The 19,896-nt window shown below is 46.2% G+C and overlaps 1 protein-coding gene across 2 annotated transcripts in view; it reads left to right on the top strand.

The window, feature by feature from the left end:
* ERBB3 (erb-b2 receptor tyrosine kinase 3) overlaps positions 1–6,714 on the top strand; it is a 249,950-nt gene extending 243,236 nt beyond the window's left edge. For both annotated transcript variants that reach the window (XM_086963900.1, XM_086963901.1), the window contains exon 28: positions 101–6,714. In XM_086963900.1, the coding sequence (XP_086820026.1) occupies positions 101–783 (683 nt within the window). In that variant the 3' untranslated portion in view covers positions 784–6,714. The remainder of the gene's footprint in view (positions 1–100) is intronic.
* The last annotated feature ends 13,182 nt before the right edge of the window (positions 6,715–19,896 follow it).

Genomic DNA, 19,896 nt, shown 5'->3' with positions numbered 1-19,896 from the left:
ATTTTGCATAAACGCCCCTTCGTTTCTGCATAAGAACCCAAGCCCCCTTTGGAAAATCTAAATTATGAATTGATTGTTAAATGCATGTTTTCCCTTTCAGAACCAACAGAAACCATCCCTGATGCCTCCGGAGAGGGAACTTCGAAGGAGTGGCAGAGGCGACCTGCCTTCAGTGTGGGCATGGAGGAGGACGATGTTGAAGCCGATGGCGAGTACAAGTACATGAACAAAGTGGCCACACAAGATCCCACCCCACAGCCTATCCTGCCCCCAGAGCATGTGGAATATGAATATATGGATATAAGATCCAGTCGACGCACCTCCGACGGCAGCAGGTACAGCTCTCGACCACAGAGCCTCCTTGCAGAGCCAACCAGGGGTCAGCCAGAGGACAACGGCGAAGAGGAGTACGAGTACATGAACAAACGTCCAATGAGGAGCGGCTCCCGTGGCACCATAGGGAGCCAAGGGGCAGAGCAGGAGGACTACACATACATGAATGGCAATAGTTCTCAGCGGGACTCCAACCTGCGGTCTGTGACTCCAGCGGTCCGTGAATCTCTCCTGGAGCAGGGCTATGAGGAGATGGATTCCAGGGTGGGCCCAACAGTCCCACACTATGCTGTTTTACCATCAAAAATCCTTACCCCATGCCACAAAGAGGCTTTCCCCAGTGGGTACATGAAGTCCCTCAGGACGCTTGAAGCTAACAATGGTGCCTTTGACAACCCAGACTACTGGCACAGCAATCTCTTCCAAAAGACTGACGCAGTGCGAACATAACTAAAAAAAAAACAAGGACCATAAGAATGGCGAGGTTGGATCCTAAGGCAGCTTTTCTGTTCTCAACATTTTTGTAAAGGCCCTATGTGCAAGCTCAAAGCACAGGACCAGACTGCATGTTGGGAGCTACTCAACGAATGAAGAAGAGGGCTGGCAGAGACAGCTCAGCATCAACAGGCCCACACCTAGGCTTGGTAACTGTCCTGATTGTTGACCAGACAGTGAGCTTTAGCACTGTTCTGTTTAAACACCAGGTCCATTATATCGTGTTTTCATAATGAAAAAAAGAGCTGGTCGAAAATCGTATTGTGAGCTGGTCTGAATGAAAGATGGCAGTTTCCATGACACATGAGAATGAGGCCAGTAGCCACAATGATGGTAGCAAGTGCCAACTAGGTCTGTTGTATCTGCCTTAAACATAACTGATGTGATGAGTAAAAGCATGTGAGGAATCATGTTGAGCCTCTATAAAAACAATGATGGAAGTGGGTGGGGTGAGAAAAATTAGAAAGCTCTTTGCAGAAAGGAAATTTACAAAAAGAAAAGGAAAAAGAAAGGCTACACTAACAATTCTGGTCTTAATTGTCAACAAATGTAGGAGCCATTTTGGATTTTCAATATTTTTAGGACTGTTTTTTGTGGGTTTGTCCAGAATAGGAAAGTTAAAATTAGACCTTACATTGAATGATAAGGAAATACTTTCCATCTGTTGAAACTGTTGAACAAACATTCTTTGCCCTGACTTGGAAAACATACCTATTTAAAATATGACCACCAGGTTAACTTAAAGCTCATTAAAAAGCAGGGTTTCACAAAAAGGAAGCCCATTAAGTATTTCTTCTATTTCTAGGAGAGAATAAAAGTGGAAATTGTTTTAGGTAAGGCACGTGTAGGCCTTTGGACTTTTACAGAAAGAGCCTTCATAAAATCTAAAGATTTTAACGTTAAAACCTTAAATGAGGGACATTGTTAGGTTGAAGTGTTTTACTTATTTTGGACACAATGGATTTTGGAGGGATGGCATGGAAATATGGTTATTTTCAGATCTCAAATAATGAATTTTCTCCCAGGTGTATAACCGGTGATCAGTAAAACATGCCTCTTGCTCCTGAATCTATATTTAAAAATAATTAGGCCTCCTAGAATGACAGGACTAAATGTTGAATTGTAGCGTGAAGTTGTTACGGTTTTCGATGCAATTTAAGGAATCACTGGGGTCCAGGGATTTTGACTAAGGTAGTGAGGATAATGAATTTAAAAAATCCTCACAATTCGGAACAGAACTTTTCAAAAGGAGATTATATTTTTCTCCAAAGTCACCATTTGCCTTTACCTAGTCTGACTCGCTGCTGGGCAGAATAAGCACCAAATCCAGGGGCGGCACACAAGCTGTCTGGCTACAGCTTTCTTGGTATATGGCACTGGCCTCTTAAAATGGGGCGTCTGTGCTTATAAAATGGAATATTATTCCTTATCAAAACTTTCTCAGGGACTACATAGACATTTCACACTGAAGTAGTCTAGCAGTAATCCAGAGTTTTGTCCACAGTTCTAAAGAACGATACAAACCTCTGTAGACCTCTTCATCTTTCTATACAAAATGTGTGGAATTCTCAAATGTTTTTTGCAGGGAATAGATAAAAGTCTTTAGAGACTCCATAAGAGATGTAGATAGAGCATAGAAATGTCATAGATGGTGTGCTACATGGAATTGCGATGTTGACCCACAGAAGATATCTATAAGTCCCTTCTTGGCATAGTAATAGAAGAATTGGTACCGCTCTCTGACAACGATGTAGTTGAATCTCCTCCCCCGCCCCGTGAGCTCCAACAATCTCCCCTCCAGAAGCTCAACAGAAAATCCTCCTTGATGTGCTCCCACTAATTTGGTATTTTCATTGTTCTCAACAGTTATAGGTAGGCTGAAATTAAACGGCATACCTGCCACCGGCCACCCTCTGTCAGAAAAGGAAGTTGATGGCCGCGGGCTGGGAAAAGGAAAATGGGTGAGCAGAGATTAAGCGTACTGAATAAGGAAAAAAGGCTCACGGGAAAGAGAGAGAAACACAGGAAGGGAAATGAGAGGGGCATGAAATGCTCATCGAATATCCTAGATATCAATGGCTGGAGTGACCAATAACAGTAACATACAAGTTATGTAGAGCTAGAGCGGGAGTTTACCTTCCTCCAAGGTATACAAAATGAAACAGATTTTCTGTGGGCTTGAAATATTGAAAACAAATATTTATTTGCAGAGCTTTTTTTTACTAGTCCCTGTTCTGACCGTAATATTTTTGACAATCGGGATAATATTTGTATTTTTCTAGTGGTGTGAAGTTCCGAGCCATCTTGCTTTTAAGAACGCTAAAAAAACAGTGACACACTAGGTATGCTACCCTTCTGCATCTGGTTCAGCAAGGTTTACAATTAGGGTAGGATAAGTTTAGTATCTAAGTATGGCCTGGTAATGTTTTACGCAGTGAATGCATGCTAGATCCCAGCACACTATACGTAACTTGCCGGACGTAAAAGAGCCCCATCTCATGCCAGCAGTCCATTCTTTGCTTGTTTTTGGCACAAAACCACTATATGGCTTTTGCTTTTACTCTTGTTCAGTTTGGAAACAAAAGCCAGCACATGTAACTTTGTATCGGTGTAAACTTGTTTTGTAAAATGTATATTAATTTTTAGGTTAAACGGCGGTTGCTTTTTTAATCCCAAAACACTGTGAGGTATCATTTTTCAAAACTGCGTAGGGGCCTTATTTCTTGCTGAAAATAAAGTAAAAGCAAAACATCGTTTAAGACCTCCACCTCACGTGTAGGATTTGAAGGGATGTGAATAGTTTACAGTCATTAATCAATTAGCATTAATCACTAGATAATATGGCGAGAAGGGCCATCATTTAACTATGCCATAAGACACAAGACAGAGTACCCAAAGTAAGAGATTGCTTGGAGCAGCTGGGTATAGTTGTTGATATCTATGGCAATGCTTTCATTGCCACTCATGCCACGAGTCGCACACCCCCCTTCGCCATGGGTACCCACTCACATACAGGCTCCGGCATCCGGGCATCACGCCGATGGAGTGACAGATGAACCCAATGGATAGAATGAAGTGAAAAAGAATGACTTTGAACTTTAGATACACTGAAATGTATCATTTTTTGTTGCACTGTACTTTTTGTATTTTTATAAACTGCCAAAGGAGCTCGAACAAAGACCGTGTTAGCTGCACAGCCTAGTCTGTGTGAGCATTTAGAGCACCACTTGTCCTCTCAAAGGAGGCAGCACTGAGCTACCCCAAAACCGTTCCCTTTTTTCCTCTCCTGTACATGTTTGCTACTTATTGTTTTTTTGTTAGTTCTCCCATGTGATTAGCTTAATCAATATTGTATAAAAAAAAGCAGATAAAAGGTAAATATGCATATTTTTTATTTGTTTTTACACCAATGATTATTGTGGCATTCGCTTATGTTATTTTTTTTATAAGAATGAAATGAATTTATAAATAAATCAAGTGACCATTTTGGAAAAAGCTCCTGAGGGAGGGGGGATTAAAATATTTCCTACAGGTGAAGCCGGACTGTGTACCCTGCAACCCAGCTTCCAGAAACTTTAGTTGGTGCCACTGTTCATATGGAAATAATTTTATATCCAGAGTCCCGGGGCCTTTCTGATTTTGCACACACAAACCATGGAATGGTGTCTATTTTGTAGCAGTACACTGAGCACTATTTAGTTGTGTGGACAATGCATAGAGTGTAAAAGACATTGAAATAACTCTCTAGAGCGTACTCAACTGGAAGGATCTGTTGGCTCACAGCAGTTATAGAGTTCCATAGCCAATGTTTGTGGGGTTGAGGTTGGAGGCTTTGGAGGGGTATGTGGGCCAAATACGATTTAAGACTGTAATGCTCTCTTATACTGGAATAAGCTTGAGGGAGTTGTACCCATGAACAATTTTGTCAATCATGCATCCCACGGACACATTCTCACCATGCACCTTCCCTTCTCACTGTCTTTGCTAGCATGTTGGCTTTCATCACCTCTGCATGTTTCTCTCTTCTACTCTCTTTCTCATCTTCTGTCTTTCTTTCGTCAGTCCTCTCTATACTTGGATCTTTTCCACATTTTCCTTTCTGTGAGACTAATATATTTTTCCTCACCTTTTCTATTTTCATTTCTTCTACCTTTTTTCGCACTTAATATGTTTTCACTTTATCTGTCTTTCTTAGTTACTTTTTGTCCTCTCTTTCTTTTATTCTCTCCTCCTCTCTTTTTTCTTCACTTCTTTTCTCTTCTTTTCTTTTTCCTTTCACCAATATTAAGAGCTCAGTCTCTGTGGTAATTGTTCCTTTAACTGGACAATGGATTGCTGACTGCTAGTCGTGTCTACCTTATGCTTCGATTAGATAAATCTCCCTAAGGGCACTTTTATAAAAGAAATACATTCAGTTGCCCCTTAAGCCTTAGGATAAGGCAGCCAATTTGGGTTGGATGAAGCACCTGGAATGCAGTACCACATATGATTTAGTCAAACTATTTCTAATATTCAGAACTTGGTACCAATATTGATTGATAAAGGTGAGCAAGATTATGGGTCCGATTCACAAATGTAAAGTTAGACAAAAGTCTAACTTCACGACCTTCGGTATTCACAAAGGGCATTTCCTACTCGCAAATGCCCTTTGTGAATACTGAAAGTCGTAAAGGTCGACTTTCGGTTTTCCCAAAGGACATTTACAAGTAGTAAATGCCCTTTGTGAATACCGAAAGTCATAAAGTTAGACTTTTGTTTAACTTTTCCTTTGTAAATCAGGCCCTATGTATTTAAACTGTTTCACACATGTTGTATCTTCTGCTGCATTCAGTCGATACAGGTTTCCAATTTTTTTAGGTCTGCCGTTAGCCAAGACCTTTTGATTTTACTAACATTAAATATATAATATACTTACCTGTGGGGTCTTTAGTCAGCACTCTTCATCCACTGCTCTGTTGTCATTCACATTTTCTTCTGCCCTTTACAGCATAGAGTAGTGGGACAGGCCACTTAAGCCATTGGCTAACTTCAGTTAGTGACTGCATTCTACTCTTTCACAAGAGCACATCCACACACAACGTGGTTTCCTTCAGTGCTAGAAATTGCCATGGCAATATATACTTTTGGAGATCCAAAATAATATTTCTGCTTTTAGCCAATGCTTTTTGTATATATTGGCAAATGACAAAATAAAATGTGCATTGACAATACCAAAAGGTTGGCAGCCAATTCCAGACCTTTTGGCCTTGCCAATGCTTGGTTTTTGTTTGTCTTCAGGTTGGATTTCTTTAGCTAGCATCCATTTTCTTTGTTGTGTATTAATTACTGACACACTTTAAGCTCGTCCTGGACATTAGCTCATGTCATACTGATTCCAACTGTCACACCCCATCGATCGTTTCTGTGCGGGACCTCAACCAAAACCATTGGGTGTCACTGCTATACCCGTGTCTATCTGCTTCCGTCATAATTCTAGTCAGTTTTATACCATTCAGTGTCACACTTGTACTGGTGTCTGACTGCCCACTACCTCTAGAGGCAACAAAGACTTCAGTAGACAGTAAATCGACTCATACGGACAGCGGTTTCTAATGAACTGTACACTCCATCCAATGATTTGAGCAGTGTCCTTTGGTGATCTTATATCTTCTCACGAGCCTCTTTAGTTTAAACTTAGTTATTCTTGCTCCAAATATGTCAAACACTGTCTCGGGGCAATTGGACTAAAAGCAGTCAGTGATCAAGATGCAGTAGACATATAAGAAGGACTTTCTCCACCTCCACCCCACAACATTTCTCAATCCAAAGTTTAGAAGGGAAGGGAAGAAGAATTGAAACTGTTGTATGATTCTATTTTTATATGAAAATAAAAGTTTTTTGGGTAAATAGCAAGTGTCATTTTATATTGTGATTTCAATGAGGTGGCTTTTGTGGAAGTAGAAGGAGTGCACCTGGATGTATAATATGTTTCTGTCTGTGTTCGAAAACAAGATATATTCCACACGCTCTGCCCTCAGTTCTTCCCTCCAAAGTGCTAGTCTGCTGGTTAGATCTTCAGACAATCAAAGGCCCAGATTTACGCATTTTTTATACCATGCTGTCCAGGTTCTAAATGTGCAGTGTTGCACTGCATAAGGGAGAAAAAATAGCACAGCATTATAGATAAAAAGAAAATTGGCTGCTGCTGGTGTCATCCACTGCGCTAGTGCTCAATAGTACAAATTACTATGCACAGACAAACTCAGAAGGTTCCCATGTATTAGATGTGTGCTTTGCAATGCAACACATATCCAATGTATCTTTTTTTGATAAACGTATACATTTGCCTTTTTTTGCGCATGTCTCAATTAGGCATTAGTGTTTGACGCAAAGCCCAATCTTGCCATTTTAGTAGATCAGATTTTGTATCAAACTGTATTGGAGTTTCTGTCTATCCACCCCAGTAAATCTAACCTTGACCCAAAGTGTCACAAAATATTTTTTTCGCTGTGAAAAATGCATCTTTTGCACTCAAATAGTAAATAGCATGATTCACTTTTTGCCAAATTTTGTGATGCGAGAAGTGGCACAAAGCCTTGGTTAATCTGGGCCTGAATATATTAAAATATTTTATTTGACTATTTATTTGAGGAAAATATCAGTAGCACCAGGTTACTTCAGGCCACTGCCCCATGCAGTTTCAGACACATGACTAACATTACGGTTGGGAATAGGAAACGCAAGCGATGCATTGTAGGACTGTAGAGATGAGAAAAGTTTACAAGGTAGGATGTGCAGAGCCTAAGGATAGCACTCTAAGACCGATCAGTTGGAGACCTATCATATGATAGGTCTTGAGTAGGTCTCTACCTGAGACTGCTTTACTCACTCCCTAAACTTTGAGGGCCGATGTTAGGTCAGAAACTGGCATGAAAAGTTTACTATAGGTTAGCTTGACTCCTTGAGATGGATTGAGTTCATCCCATGGTTTCCACAAGGTCCTGTCCCCATGCCCTAGTTGCTTAAAGTTGTTATTGGGAAATGATCTTCACCATTGATAGTCTGAGGCTTCTGACTGGGAATAAAGGATGGCTTTGGACAAGAGAAATATTACATGGAGATTGTGATAAAGGCCAGGTCACCTGTCCCTCTTTTTCCAAGTGAAACAATCCATTGCCCGTTCTAGGGGTGGGCATAACTAGTGTAATTCTGTGTAGTGTAATCATGTGGAAATGCAGAAAAATTGCGACAGAATAAGCAGAATTACACAAGAAGAGCTATTTTTAATTTAATGCTATTTTCTTAGCTACAAATTCCTGTATTAATTGAGGGCCTTCCTACAATCAATCTGCGGTTGACCAGTGAGGCTGTGTGCCAAGACTACACTATCAACTGTCCATCATCAGGGTTCTGTAGTAGGGGATCTCTGTGTATAGTCATAATCTAGTGAATAGTCCCGCCCATGTGCGTGGACCCCGGAGCAATCAAAAATAATCTCTTAAAGTGTCGAAAAAATGCAGAACTGCACAGATACTTAAGAGAGAATTTAAAGACATATAATGCAGCCTATAACAGGCCACACTGTCCAGTATTTCAACTAGAAATTCCACCAAAAAAATCCACAAAACAGCAAAGCCTGTCCAGATTTCCCTTGCCTTCAGCAAAAACTCCTCTGGAATGATAGAGAGGAAGACATGGACAGACAAGCCCATAGGCTGCCATTATGTGGCTCAGAATAGGATACTGTGCCTTTAAGAGAACTTTCCAGAACTTCACAGTATCCCAGAATGCCCTGCAGGTCCCTCTTACTTTCAGTTCTTTTTTACGGCTCCTGCTAGCAGGACCCTGGAGCATTGAGCTCTCCCTTTTGGGACTTATTTGGTGTTTTTTCACTATTTTGCACAGTTTAAGTACTTTATTGTACTGTGGGGCCTTTCTTCTTGGTTTTCTCACTCTGTTTTTGTCGAAGATGCCTGCCTTATTCGACAAATGCCTGGTGTGCTCCAGGAAAAAGGCCAGGTCGGACCACCATGAGGTGTGTATCCTCTGCCTTCCAGCTTCTCATGTTCCAGAGGAGGGTGTTATCTGCCAAGGCTTCTCTGGAAGGACCCTGAGGGAAAGGAAGATCAGACTTCAGGGTCTCGAGGAAAGAAGACTGAAGGCTCAAGGTGGGTCTGGAGGGGCTTCTTCTGCCCATGCTGAGGCCCCTGGGGGGCTCCCCAGGGGCAGAAAGACCAGCAAAAGTCACCATTCTCTGCCGGGGTCCATTGCGCCCACTACGGCGTCGAGAGGAATGACTGCGGTCTGTTCCCCATCGTCGGAGACGAAACGACGTCGAGGCTCAGCGTCGAGGGATGTTACCAGACCTTCAAAGTCTCCGGTGTCTGTGTCATCATCGTCCTCTTCGGCGTCGACGTCGAGCGATCGCCGTCGACGAGCCAGGCGTCGGCGCTCGCCGTCGAGGCGATACCGCCGTTCGCCGTCGAGGCGATACCGCCGTTCGCCGTCGGCGAAGAGGAGGCGGGCATCGTCGGTGAGTTCCTCGCTGTCAAGGTCGCCGTCGAAGCCCAGGTTGCCGTCGAGGCACAGGAGGTTGCCGTCAAGGCGCATGAGGTCGCCGTCAAGACGCATGAGGTCGCCGTCGAGGCACCGAGGTTCGCCGTCGAGGCACCGAGGTTCGACGTCGAGGCACCGAGGTTCGACATCGAGGCGCAAAAGGTCTCCGTCGAGGCACGGACGGTCGCCGTCGAGGCGCCGAAGGCGTTCGACGCCGAGGAAGAGACGCTCGACGTCCAGGGGCCGACGCTTGCCGTATGGTCCCGTTCTTCGACGCCGAAGAGAGGTGGAGGTAGACCTGACGCCGTGGGAGGTTCGCCTACGTCTCAGGCTGGAAAAGAAGGGGGTTCGCCGCGCTCGGTGTATTCCGAGGTGTATACCCCGTCGGGGAAGGTGACTCCCCCTCCTCCGTTACCGAGGGGTCCCCGTCTGAGGACACCTACTCCGCCTCCGTTGCCTCCACCGCAGCCTGGATCAGGGTTGCCTGAGGTGCCACCTCTGGTTCCTCCGAGGTTGACCTCGTTGCCTAAGCTGCCGACGCCTCCGAAGGGTACGCCTAGACCAAAGGCTCCGTCTAAACCCAAATCACCCGTTCCGGTGGACCCGGTTGATCGTCCTCGGCCGAGGAGGTCCCGTTCACGCTCCGGACGGAGAGGAAGATCAAGGAGTCGTCATAGATCCTCCACCAGATCAAGGCGTCGCCATAGGAGGAGGGGGTCCAGGTCACGCACGGACTCTTACAGGACCCATACTTCCTACTCTCCGACCTTATCGGACTCTCCAGAGACCAGGATCTCTCCAGTGGACGACATTGCCACGTTCCAGGAGGTTCTCCTGAGGGGGGCTGCGAAGTTAGGTATCACGGTGACTGCTCCAACACCTACGACGTCCGTGATATTCGAGACGCTTCACAAGAAGCACTTGTCTCGCCCTCTTCTGCCTCTGGTGCCTGGATTGAAGGAACCTGCGGAGGAGCTGTTCCTCACGCCAGCGGTGGTGAAGGCCGCTCCGTCCCGGCTTCTGAAGAAGTACAGGGACCCGGATTCGGACCCTGCATTCCTGAGAATGGATCCGGGACCGGATTCGGTGATTGTGGCGGCGGCCAGGATATTACATTCTACCTCCCCGTCATCCACTTTGCCGCCAGATAAGGAGAGTCGGTGGATCGACTCAGCAGGAAGGAAAGCGTGTGGGACCGCTTCCGCAGCCATGAAAGCTGCCAGCGATACAGCTTTGCTAGGCCGTTACGACCGGGCGCTGTGGGACTCCCTTCAACAGTTCGTGGAACTGCTACCGAGAGACAAGAGGGAGGACTTCCAAGAGATCCTCAAGGAAGGGATGCTGGTTTCAAACCAGGTGATCAGTGCAGCAGCGGACACCTCCCTGTTGGCCGCACATGGTTACTGCCATGGAATCAACCAGCGGCGGCAAGCCTGGCTACGGCTCACGTCACTCAAGCCGGAGGCCCAGCAGCGGGTGGCCAATCTGCCCATTTCCGGAGAGACTCTTTTCGGTAAACACGCAGATGATGAGATGGACCGCATGAAGGCGGAGGCAGAGACTCTGACGGCTGTGGGCTTGGAGAAGCCCAAGGAGAAGAAATCCTTCAGGCCTTTCCAGAGGCGCTACGGCGCACAGGGAAGAGGACCGGGCCAGTCTTCGGGACAGCATCAGCAACAAAAGCAGCAGTGCCGGAGACCCTTCCAGAAACGTCAGAAGGGTAGAGGGGGACAACAGTCCTCTACCACGAACAAGGGCCCGGCCGGGTCTCGACCCTGAGCGGTTACTTCCCCGTCATCCGTTACCCGCTCCGGTGGGGGGAAGCGTTCAATTTTTTCTGGCAGAGTGGAGAAAAATTACTCAGGACAAGTGGGTGCTGAATATTGTTTGCAATGGATACAGTCTTTGGTTCATCAGCCCTCCTCTAGCGATCCCTCCGGTCAGCTCGCAGTATCAACTGCGCGAGCTCCAGGCGGAGGCCGATATCCTGTTAAGGAAAAGGGCGATAGAAGACGTACCTCTGTCTCAAAGAGGAAGAGGTCTGTACTCCCGGTTCTTTCTGGTTCGCAAGAAGGACAAGAACGAGTTCAGGCCCATTCTGGACTTGCGGCAGGCAAACAAGTGGATTCGCAGAGAAAAGTTTCGCATGCTGTAGTTGCATCAGATTTATCCTCAGTTGCAACAGGGGGACTGGCTTTGTGCCATAGACCTACAGGATGCGTACTTCCACGTGCCCATCGCGTACAAACACAGGAAGTTTCTGCGATTTCAAGTCGGCACCAACCATTACCAATACACAGTGCTGCCTTTCGGGCTGAAATCTGCGCCCAGGACATTCTCGAAGTGCATGGCAGTGGTAGCGGCACACCTCAGGAAGAACAAGGTGTTTGTCTACCCGTACCTGGACGATTGGTTGATCAAGGCCTCCTCCTTCTCGGAAGCGCAAGCAGACTTCCAGAAGACGTGCGTTCTCTTGAACAAGTTGGTGTTGCACATCAACATGTCCAAGTCTGTCCCGATCCCGGTCCAGTGCATTCAATACTTGGGAGCCACCATCAATAATCTGTCAGCAAGCGTGTCTCCTACGGAGGAGCGACGGCGATTGATCCTTCGGAAGGCTCAGGCTCTTATGACCGCTCCATCTACAACAGTGAGGATGGTGTCTTCTCTACTGGGGTCGATGGCCTCTTGTATCTTCCTCACTCCTCATGCACGACTACACATGAGACCTCTGCAGGAGTGCTTGGAGGACCAATGGGACCAGAGGAAAGGATCTTGGGACGACAAGATACGACTGTCTCTGCATGCTCTTCAGTCTCTGAAGTGGTGGTGTTCAGTGGAGAATCTCCTCAGAGGGGTTCCCTTCCACAAGGACATTCCCACTCAGACTATCGTAACGGATGCCTCTCTCCAAGGCTGGGGAGCGCATTCGGGAGACTTACAGATTCATGGAACGTGGTCTCAGATGGAGTCCACGTATCACATCAATTTCCTGGAACTCAGAGCTGTTCACTTGGCACTGAAGGCCTTTCATCCGTCCTTCCGGACCAACTCTCTGCTTGTACAGACGGACAATACGACCACAATGTATTACCTCAACAAGCAGGGGGGATCGAGATCGCGCACCCTGTCTCGGGAGGCGCAGATGATCTGGCGCTGGCTTCTGGCCTGAGGATTGACGATAACGGCTACCCATCTGCCAGGTGTGCAGAATGTTCAGGCGGACGCACTGAGCAGACTGATTCAGGAAAACCACGAATGGGTCATAAACGACGACGTACTAGGAGAAGTCTTCGAAAGGTGGGGGACTCCAGACGTAGATCTGTTTGCCACCGCCGAAAACAGCAAATGCAGAGACTTCGCCTCCAGGTACTACCAGCAAGGGTCGCTGGGGAATGCACTCTGGATCAACTGGTCGAACAGCTTTGTTTACGCTTTTCCGCCCATTCCCCTGATTCCAGCGGTGCTCATCAAGCTGTCCCGGTCCAGGGCACGGATGATCCTGATTGCCCCGGAATGTCCCAGACAGTGGTGGTTCACGGACCTTCTACACCGGTCCCTCCTTCCACACATACGGCTGCCGTGCAGGCCGGACCTTCTCATGAAGTTCGGGGGCAGATGTTGCACCCCAACCTCTCGTCCTTGAGTTTGGCGGCATGGCTCCTGAGATAGTGCAATATGGCCATTTGAATCTGCCCGAAGATTGCATGGACATACTGAAGGAGTCTAAGAGACCTTCCACTTGGACTTCCTATGCTTACAAGTGGAAGAGGTTTTGTATCTGGTGTGTGTCCAGGAACTTTGACCCTACGACGTGCAAGGAAGATGTCATCCTTCCTTACCTTCTGCATTTGGCGCGGTCTGGCCTTAATGTTCATTCCATTAAGGTTCACCTCGCTGCATTGACTGCCTACAGGAAAAGCCCTTCACAGACTTCCTTCTTCCAGATCCCTGTGATCAAAGACTTTTTGGAAGGCTTGAAGAAAGTGTTCCCTCCTGTCAGGCTTCCTTCGCCTTCATGGGAATTGAATGTGGTGCTGTCTAGTTTGATGAAGGAGCCGTTTGAACCCATTCATAAGGCTTCTTTCCAGCACCTGTCCTGGAAGGCGGCGTTCCTCGTGGCCATTACATCGGCCCGCAGGGTGAGTGAAATTTAGGCGTTGTGTTGTTATGAAACTTATACTGTATTTCATGCTGCTACGGTTGTTATGCGTACTCACCCTAAATTCCTTCCCAAGGTTATTTCTGACTTTCATGTCAACCAAACTATAACTTTGCCTACGATTTTTCAGAACCCCTCATCTCCAGCGGAGAGGTCTCTACATTCCCTGGATGTTAGGAGGGTGTTGAAATTTTATTTGGATAAGACCAAAGATATTCGTAGGTCAGACCAATTGTTTATCAATTATGGATCGGTCAGGACGGGTCTTGCGACCTCTAAGCAGTCCATCTCTAGGTGGATTGTGTCCTGCATACAACTATGTTACCAGAAAGCTAATAAGACCGTAGGAGGTAAGCCTAAGGCTCATTCCACCAGGGGCAAAGCTGCCACGACAGCCTTGCTCCGTAACGTGCCGATTGCAGAAATTTGCAAGGCCGCCACTTGGAAGTCGGTTCATACCTTTGCTAAGCATTACTGTCTGGACACTGATGCCAGGGCGGATGCTCAGGTTGGACAGGCTTCGCTGTGGAATTTGTTCGCACAGTAGTGGTGTTGGTTTCTTTTCTCCACCGCCGCTTTGGTGTGGGGATGGGCTTGCCATTCTATTCACTAGATTATGACTATACACAGAGATCCCCTACTACAGAAGGAGTAGTTTCTTTTCTGTAACTCCAGTTCTGTAGTAGGGGTATCTCTGTTATAGTCATAAGCGCCCGCCCTCCTCCCCGGTGGAGACAGATATTCTTGTACGGAATGCTACAGGTCTGGCGTGTTACGCCTTCAAAAAGAACTGAAAGTAAGAGGGACATGCAGGGCATTCTGGGATACTGTGAAGTTCTGGAAAGTTCTCTTAAAGGCACAGTATCCTATTCTGAGCCACATAATGGCAGCCTATGGGGCTTGTCTGTCCATGTCTTCCTCTCTATCATTCCAGAGGGGTTTTTGCTGAAGGCAAGGGAAATCTGGACAGGCTTTGCTGTTTTGTGGATTTTTTTGGTGGAATTTCTAGTTGAAATACTGGACAGTGTGTCCTGTTATAGGCTGCATTATATGTCTTTAAATTCTCTCTTAAGTGTCTGTGCAGTTCTGCATTTTTTCGACACTTTAAGAGATTATTTTTGATTGCTCCGGGGTCCACGCACATGGGCGGGACTATTCACTAGATTATGACTATAACAGAGATACTCCTACTACAGAACTGGACAGAAAATAAACTACTCCTTCTGTGAGAAGAGGTCAGGGAGTGGGTCACTCTCTTCCTTCTATCCCTTATCAGTTGCCATGAGCAAGTCCATGTCAGCCCTGTCAATGTATGGATTGAGCCTGTTCACATGGAACACCCTGTGGGGGCTCTTGGAGTACCAAGCTCCACCAGATAGGTGACCTCTCTCTTTTGCTCAAGTATGGTATGGGGTCCACTTCATTTGACTTGGAGAGCTGCTGGGGCCACAGGCTCTAACACCCAAACCTTTTGTCCTGGCTGATAAATAGCAAGCTTTGTGCAATTCTTGACTTGCCTCAAGGTTTTTATTGGCCTTCTTCTTGTACTCAGCCATCCTGGAGCAGAGACCAAGTACATAGTCTACTATGTCTTGTTTAGGAAGTTTGAGAGGTAACTCCCATCATTCCTTCACCAAACACAAGGGACCCCTAACTGGATGCCCAAAACAGGACCTCTCTATAGGCAAAGAGAAGGCAGGGCAATAGGACATCCCGTTTTTGCCTAAGCTTTTGTGGGAGGCCCATGATCATGCCCTTGAGGGTTTTGTTGAACCTTTCAACTAATCCATTGCATTGTGGGTGATAGGGTGAATTGAAATTGTAGTTCACGCCACACCCCTCCCACATTGCAGTAATGTAACTTGACATGAAATTGGTACCTCTGTCAGTTAAGACCTCCTTCGGGAAACCCACTCAGGAAAAAAATCCAAGGAGGGCCCAGGCCACCACAAGAGCTGTGGTGGCTCTAAGGGGTATGGCCTCTGGATACCTAGTCGCATGGTCCACCACCACTAGAATGTAACTGTATCTAGATACTGTTGAAGGGTTCATGGGACCAATGATATCAATCCCAAACCTCTCAAAGGGAACCCTCACCACAGGTAGTGGTATGAGGAGGACCTTTGTGGTACTGCCTGACTTACCACTGGCTTGATCGGTGGTACAGGAGCGACAAAACTTCTTTGGATCTTCTTACATGGGAGTCCAGTGAAAGTGAGGGACAAGCCTTTTACAAGAAACTCATATTTCCTCTATAAAGTTATCTAATTTCTCTATGTTTACGGCATGGGCCTCTTATCGGGGTTTCTCCAGTACCTCTGCGTCCCATAGAGGGACAGCTATCTTTATAAATAAAAATATTTATTCAGGGGGAGGAGCCTAGCCCGCGACCATGATGGCCGCCTGATCCCTCGGCTCCACCGACCCTTCCGTTTGTCTCCCAAAACGCCGATTATCCTGCTCATCATCCTGCCCACTTGTCGGCGTCCTGGATCCGCGAGGCGCTCCTGTGTCCAGCGGTGTTCTTTCCGGCGCGATCCTGGTGGCAGAGACGGCGAGGAGTCCCGATCTCTGCTACAGTGTTGCAGCGCTGCGGCCGGGTCTTTGTTCTCCGGAGGCTGCCGTTCCTCGTTGTAGCCACAGCCGACATTGTAGCAGGACGGGGTCGGCTGACTGACATCTTTTACCGCATTGCTTTCCCAGCTGCAGCGTGCCTCCCTGTCCTGCACGCCTTGGTGCCGGACTCGGTTTCTCACCGTGAGCGACAGGCTTCACCCTCTCCTCAGCCAGTGGATGGCTCCGGACTTCTTCTTGTCTTCCAGAGCTGCACCGGGAGCCATTTTGATCTGGGCGCTCGGCGGCCATTTGGCGTGCTCCTAGTGGACTGTGCTACACTGACGCCGGGGGCCGAGCGAAGGGCACCGTCTTGCTGCTGTGCTCCCGGAGTGGCAACATTTGGGTACCGGCTACTGGTGGGCGGCTGAGGTGATGGCCGAAGGCGACCTGTCTCGAGGGTTGCGACGTGATCCCGAGCCCGGGGTGCGTGGGACGGCAGCTCCCTCTCCTCCTGCGGTATCCCTCAGCCTTGCGGATGTTATGCTTGCCCTGACAGACCTCCGTGTAGCTATGCGTGCCATGGTCCTGAACCTGCAATGCCAACCGGACATCTCTGTTGATGCAGAACCCTTGGATGGACATATCGTGTCCTCTGTGCTGTGCACCTCGCCACACCCGGTGCTTGTCTGGGACTGCCAACCTGCTCAGACGGACTTGATGGTGCTGGATGAGAGTTATGTCGCTGCTGTCGAGCTACCCAGTACTGTTGCAGGGGTGTGTGGAGATCTCGGTCCTTGGCGGACACTGGGGACATGTGTCTGGGCGCCTTTCCTCACGACTGCATCGGGGCTTGTTCGCGGGTCCCACCGGTCCATCCTGGAGTTGAAACTGCTGTTTTTGCTGGCTGCCCTTCACGCATTGCGGTTGTGCGTAGTCAATTTCTGGATGGGCATTCACCGTCTGGCTCTGTGGCGGTGTGACTTTGGTGGCTGGCATCGTGTGCTGCAGCGGACCTCACCTTCGCTTTCTTCGTCAACGATGGCTGCTTTAGATCTGGACTCCGTCGACTTGCTGGATAGCAGGGGACAAGGATAAGGATGTTTCTCTCTTTTGGCTGTACCCAGTTGTGTGCTTAGCTGGGACTGTAACGGACATTTTGGGAGTTAAATGTTGGTCAGGTACTGGGTCGGGGTCCGGGGACGGGTGGCCGAGGGTAACAACGCTGATTGTTTTGAACGTCTATTTGGCCCTCCTCCGGTCTTATGTGTTTTCTTTTCCTTCTTTCTCTTGCTTCTGAATTTCGGGTACTCTGGGGGCGACAGACACACTGCTTAGGGGGGGGTAGGCCGTAGCCTTCGCATGCGTGTAGGGTGGGGGGTATTTTTCTTCGATCGTTCAGTTACTATGGGCCTTAATTTTTCTTCTTCTTCTCCTCTTTCTTCTTCTTATTTCCTGGGGTCAAGGGGTGGATTGGCACGATGTGGGTAGTGGCTGGGGTGTATATAATGTTTGATCGCTTTCTCTCCTGTTTTATTTGCCACCAGCCTCATGTTTAATTGATAATGCTTGATGATGCTCCTGCAAATTGCTGCCCATTTCGGTCCTGGTACGGATTGTTTGGACTCTAATCCTTCTTGACTCCTGCTACTTTGGACCTTTTAAAAAAAAAAATTTTAATTAAACCTTCACTTCTCCTACCTCTCGGCGGCGCATCTCATTACAGTGTAACTTGGACTAATCGTGTTCTGCTCGATATGCTGCTGAGTCGCTCAATTGCTTGCTGATGTGCTTCAAACGATTTCGAGGCCGGCCGGTGGGTTGTAGGCCCGTATTTGTTTGCTTATAATGTCTAATAAAGGTTTTCCAAAAATTAAAAAAAAAAAAAAAAAATATTTATTCAGAGGTTATAAATTCTGAAAAGGATCAGCTGGGGCATTGGTGTTGGGCTACATGTACAGTTAAACATAGACAGAGACCTATAACCTTTGTTAGTTATTATGCACCGATTGAGGATAACTGTAAGATCTATGAAGAGCTGTTTCAATCTTTGCTGACTGTTATAGGGAATGTAGTAATTGGGGGAGATTTTAATATACGCATTAATCCGATAATAGACTGCTCTACTAAGACAAGGAGACAACTAAAACCTAAATCATTGAAAATTCTGCAGAATTATGGGGCTATGCTTGATGTGCACGATCCATGGCGTAGGACTTATCCATCTAAAGCAGAATTTACGTGCTGGTCAGGCAGATTTAGGCCTTCATCTCGCATAGATTTATTTTTTTGGGTCTCTAGAAAGCTTTGTTTCAGTCAGCAGAGATTTCTACACAATGGATTTTCAGATCATGCCATGGTAGTTTTAGAGATTGATTTAGAAAACTCAGTAAAAATTCCCAAGCGATGGGTCTTTAATAGACAATATTTAAATGATGAGCTTTGGGTCAATTCTACAAAGGTAGAGATTAAAGAATTTCTTACTCGAAATTATGAATCTGCCCTACTAAATATTATCTGGGACTCGCTTAAGGCTTTTATCCGTGGAATAATCATTGGAAAGGATGCGGCTAACTTAAAGGATTTTAGAGCTAAGAAGAAAAACTCAGGGCAGAAAGTTGAAGTACTTAGCGCTATAAGCCTCCACAATCCGTCCAGAGCTAACCAATATCAGCTTGACCAGGCAAAACGGGATCTTAGTACTAATTACTAGATTCAGAGTGAAGCTGTCTTTCGGCAACAGCATCAAAAGATATACGAAGAAAGCAACTTCACAGGCAGGTTTCTGGCTTGGCAGGCTAAGGAACATGCTGCCGCTAAGCTATAATTAAAACTCTAAAATGTCCTCTTAATGATTCAGAGACAGATGATCCGGCTAAAATAGGGGATATAATGCTTAAACACTATGAATCCATCTATGGTCAATACCAGAGGGTAGACCAGTCTCTACTAGAAGCTTTTTTAATCAATAATGAACTACCTAAGCTCTCAGAAGTTGATCAACAGTCTATGGCTACATTATTTTCTAAGGACGACTTAGAGAGAGTTATAAAAGATCTCCCTAATGGTAAAGCTTGTGGCCCAGATGGGTTTCCATCAGAACTTTTTAAGGTCTTTTTTTCTGCTTTTGCCGATTTTTTTCTCATATTAATAAATTCTATGTTAGAGGGAGGTACAATACCAGAGTCCTTCAGACAAGGCAATGTAGTGAGTTTTTTTTAAAAAGGGGAAGGACAGCAAGGACCCAAATTCTTATCGTCCGATAACATTACTAAATTCTGATTACAAAATAGTAACAAAACTTCTATCTTTGCGTTTTAATAATATCACGGCAGAATTGATTCATCCGGATCAGAATGGCTTTATTTCAGATAGACAGCTAGCAACTAACATACATTATTTAATTGAGGCTCTAGATTATTTTGAGACATGAGGGATCTCTGCTTTAGTTTTATTATTAGACGCTGAAAAGGCTTTCGATTTGGTGGTTTGGGAGACACTGTTTATTATTTTAGGACACTTTGGGGTTTCGGTTAAAATAATTTCTTTGATTCGCAATCTATATTACAATGCTAAAGCTAATGTTATGGTTAACACCACAGTGGCAGGGTCAGTCCTAGTAAAAAGAGGTACAAGAGAAAGATGTCCCTTATCACCAGTCCTTTTTGCTTTTTTCATCAAGCCTTTGGCAATAGCATTGAGGAACTGTGCAGAAGTTCCCCACCCCAATTCCATCAATGGCAAAATTGAAATTATATGCAGATGACATCATGCTTATTATGTAAATGTAAATGTACAGGAATTTATATGGCGCAAAT

This window comes from Lissotriton vulgaris, chromosome 1_1 (genome assembly GCF_964263255.1).
Source record: "Lissotriton vulgaris chromosome 1_1, aLisVul1.2, whole genome shotgun sequence".
Classification (NCBI taxonomy): domain Eukaryota; kingdom Metazoa; phylum Chordata; class Amphibia; order Caudata; family Salamandridae; genus Lissotriton; species Lissotriton vulgaris.
This window is presented reverse-complemented; position numbering and strand designations above follow the sequence as displayed.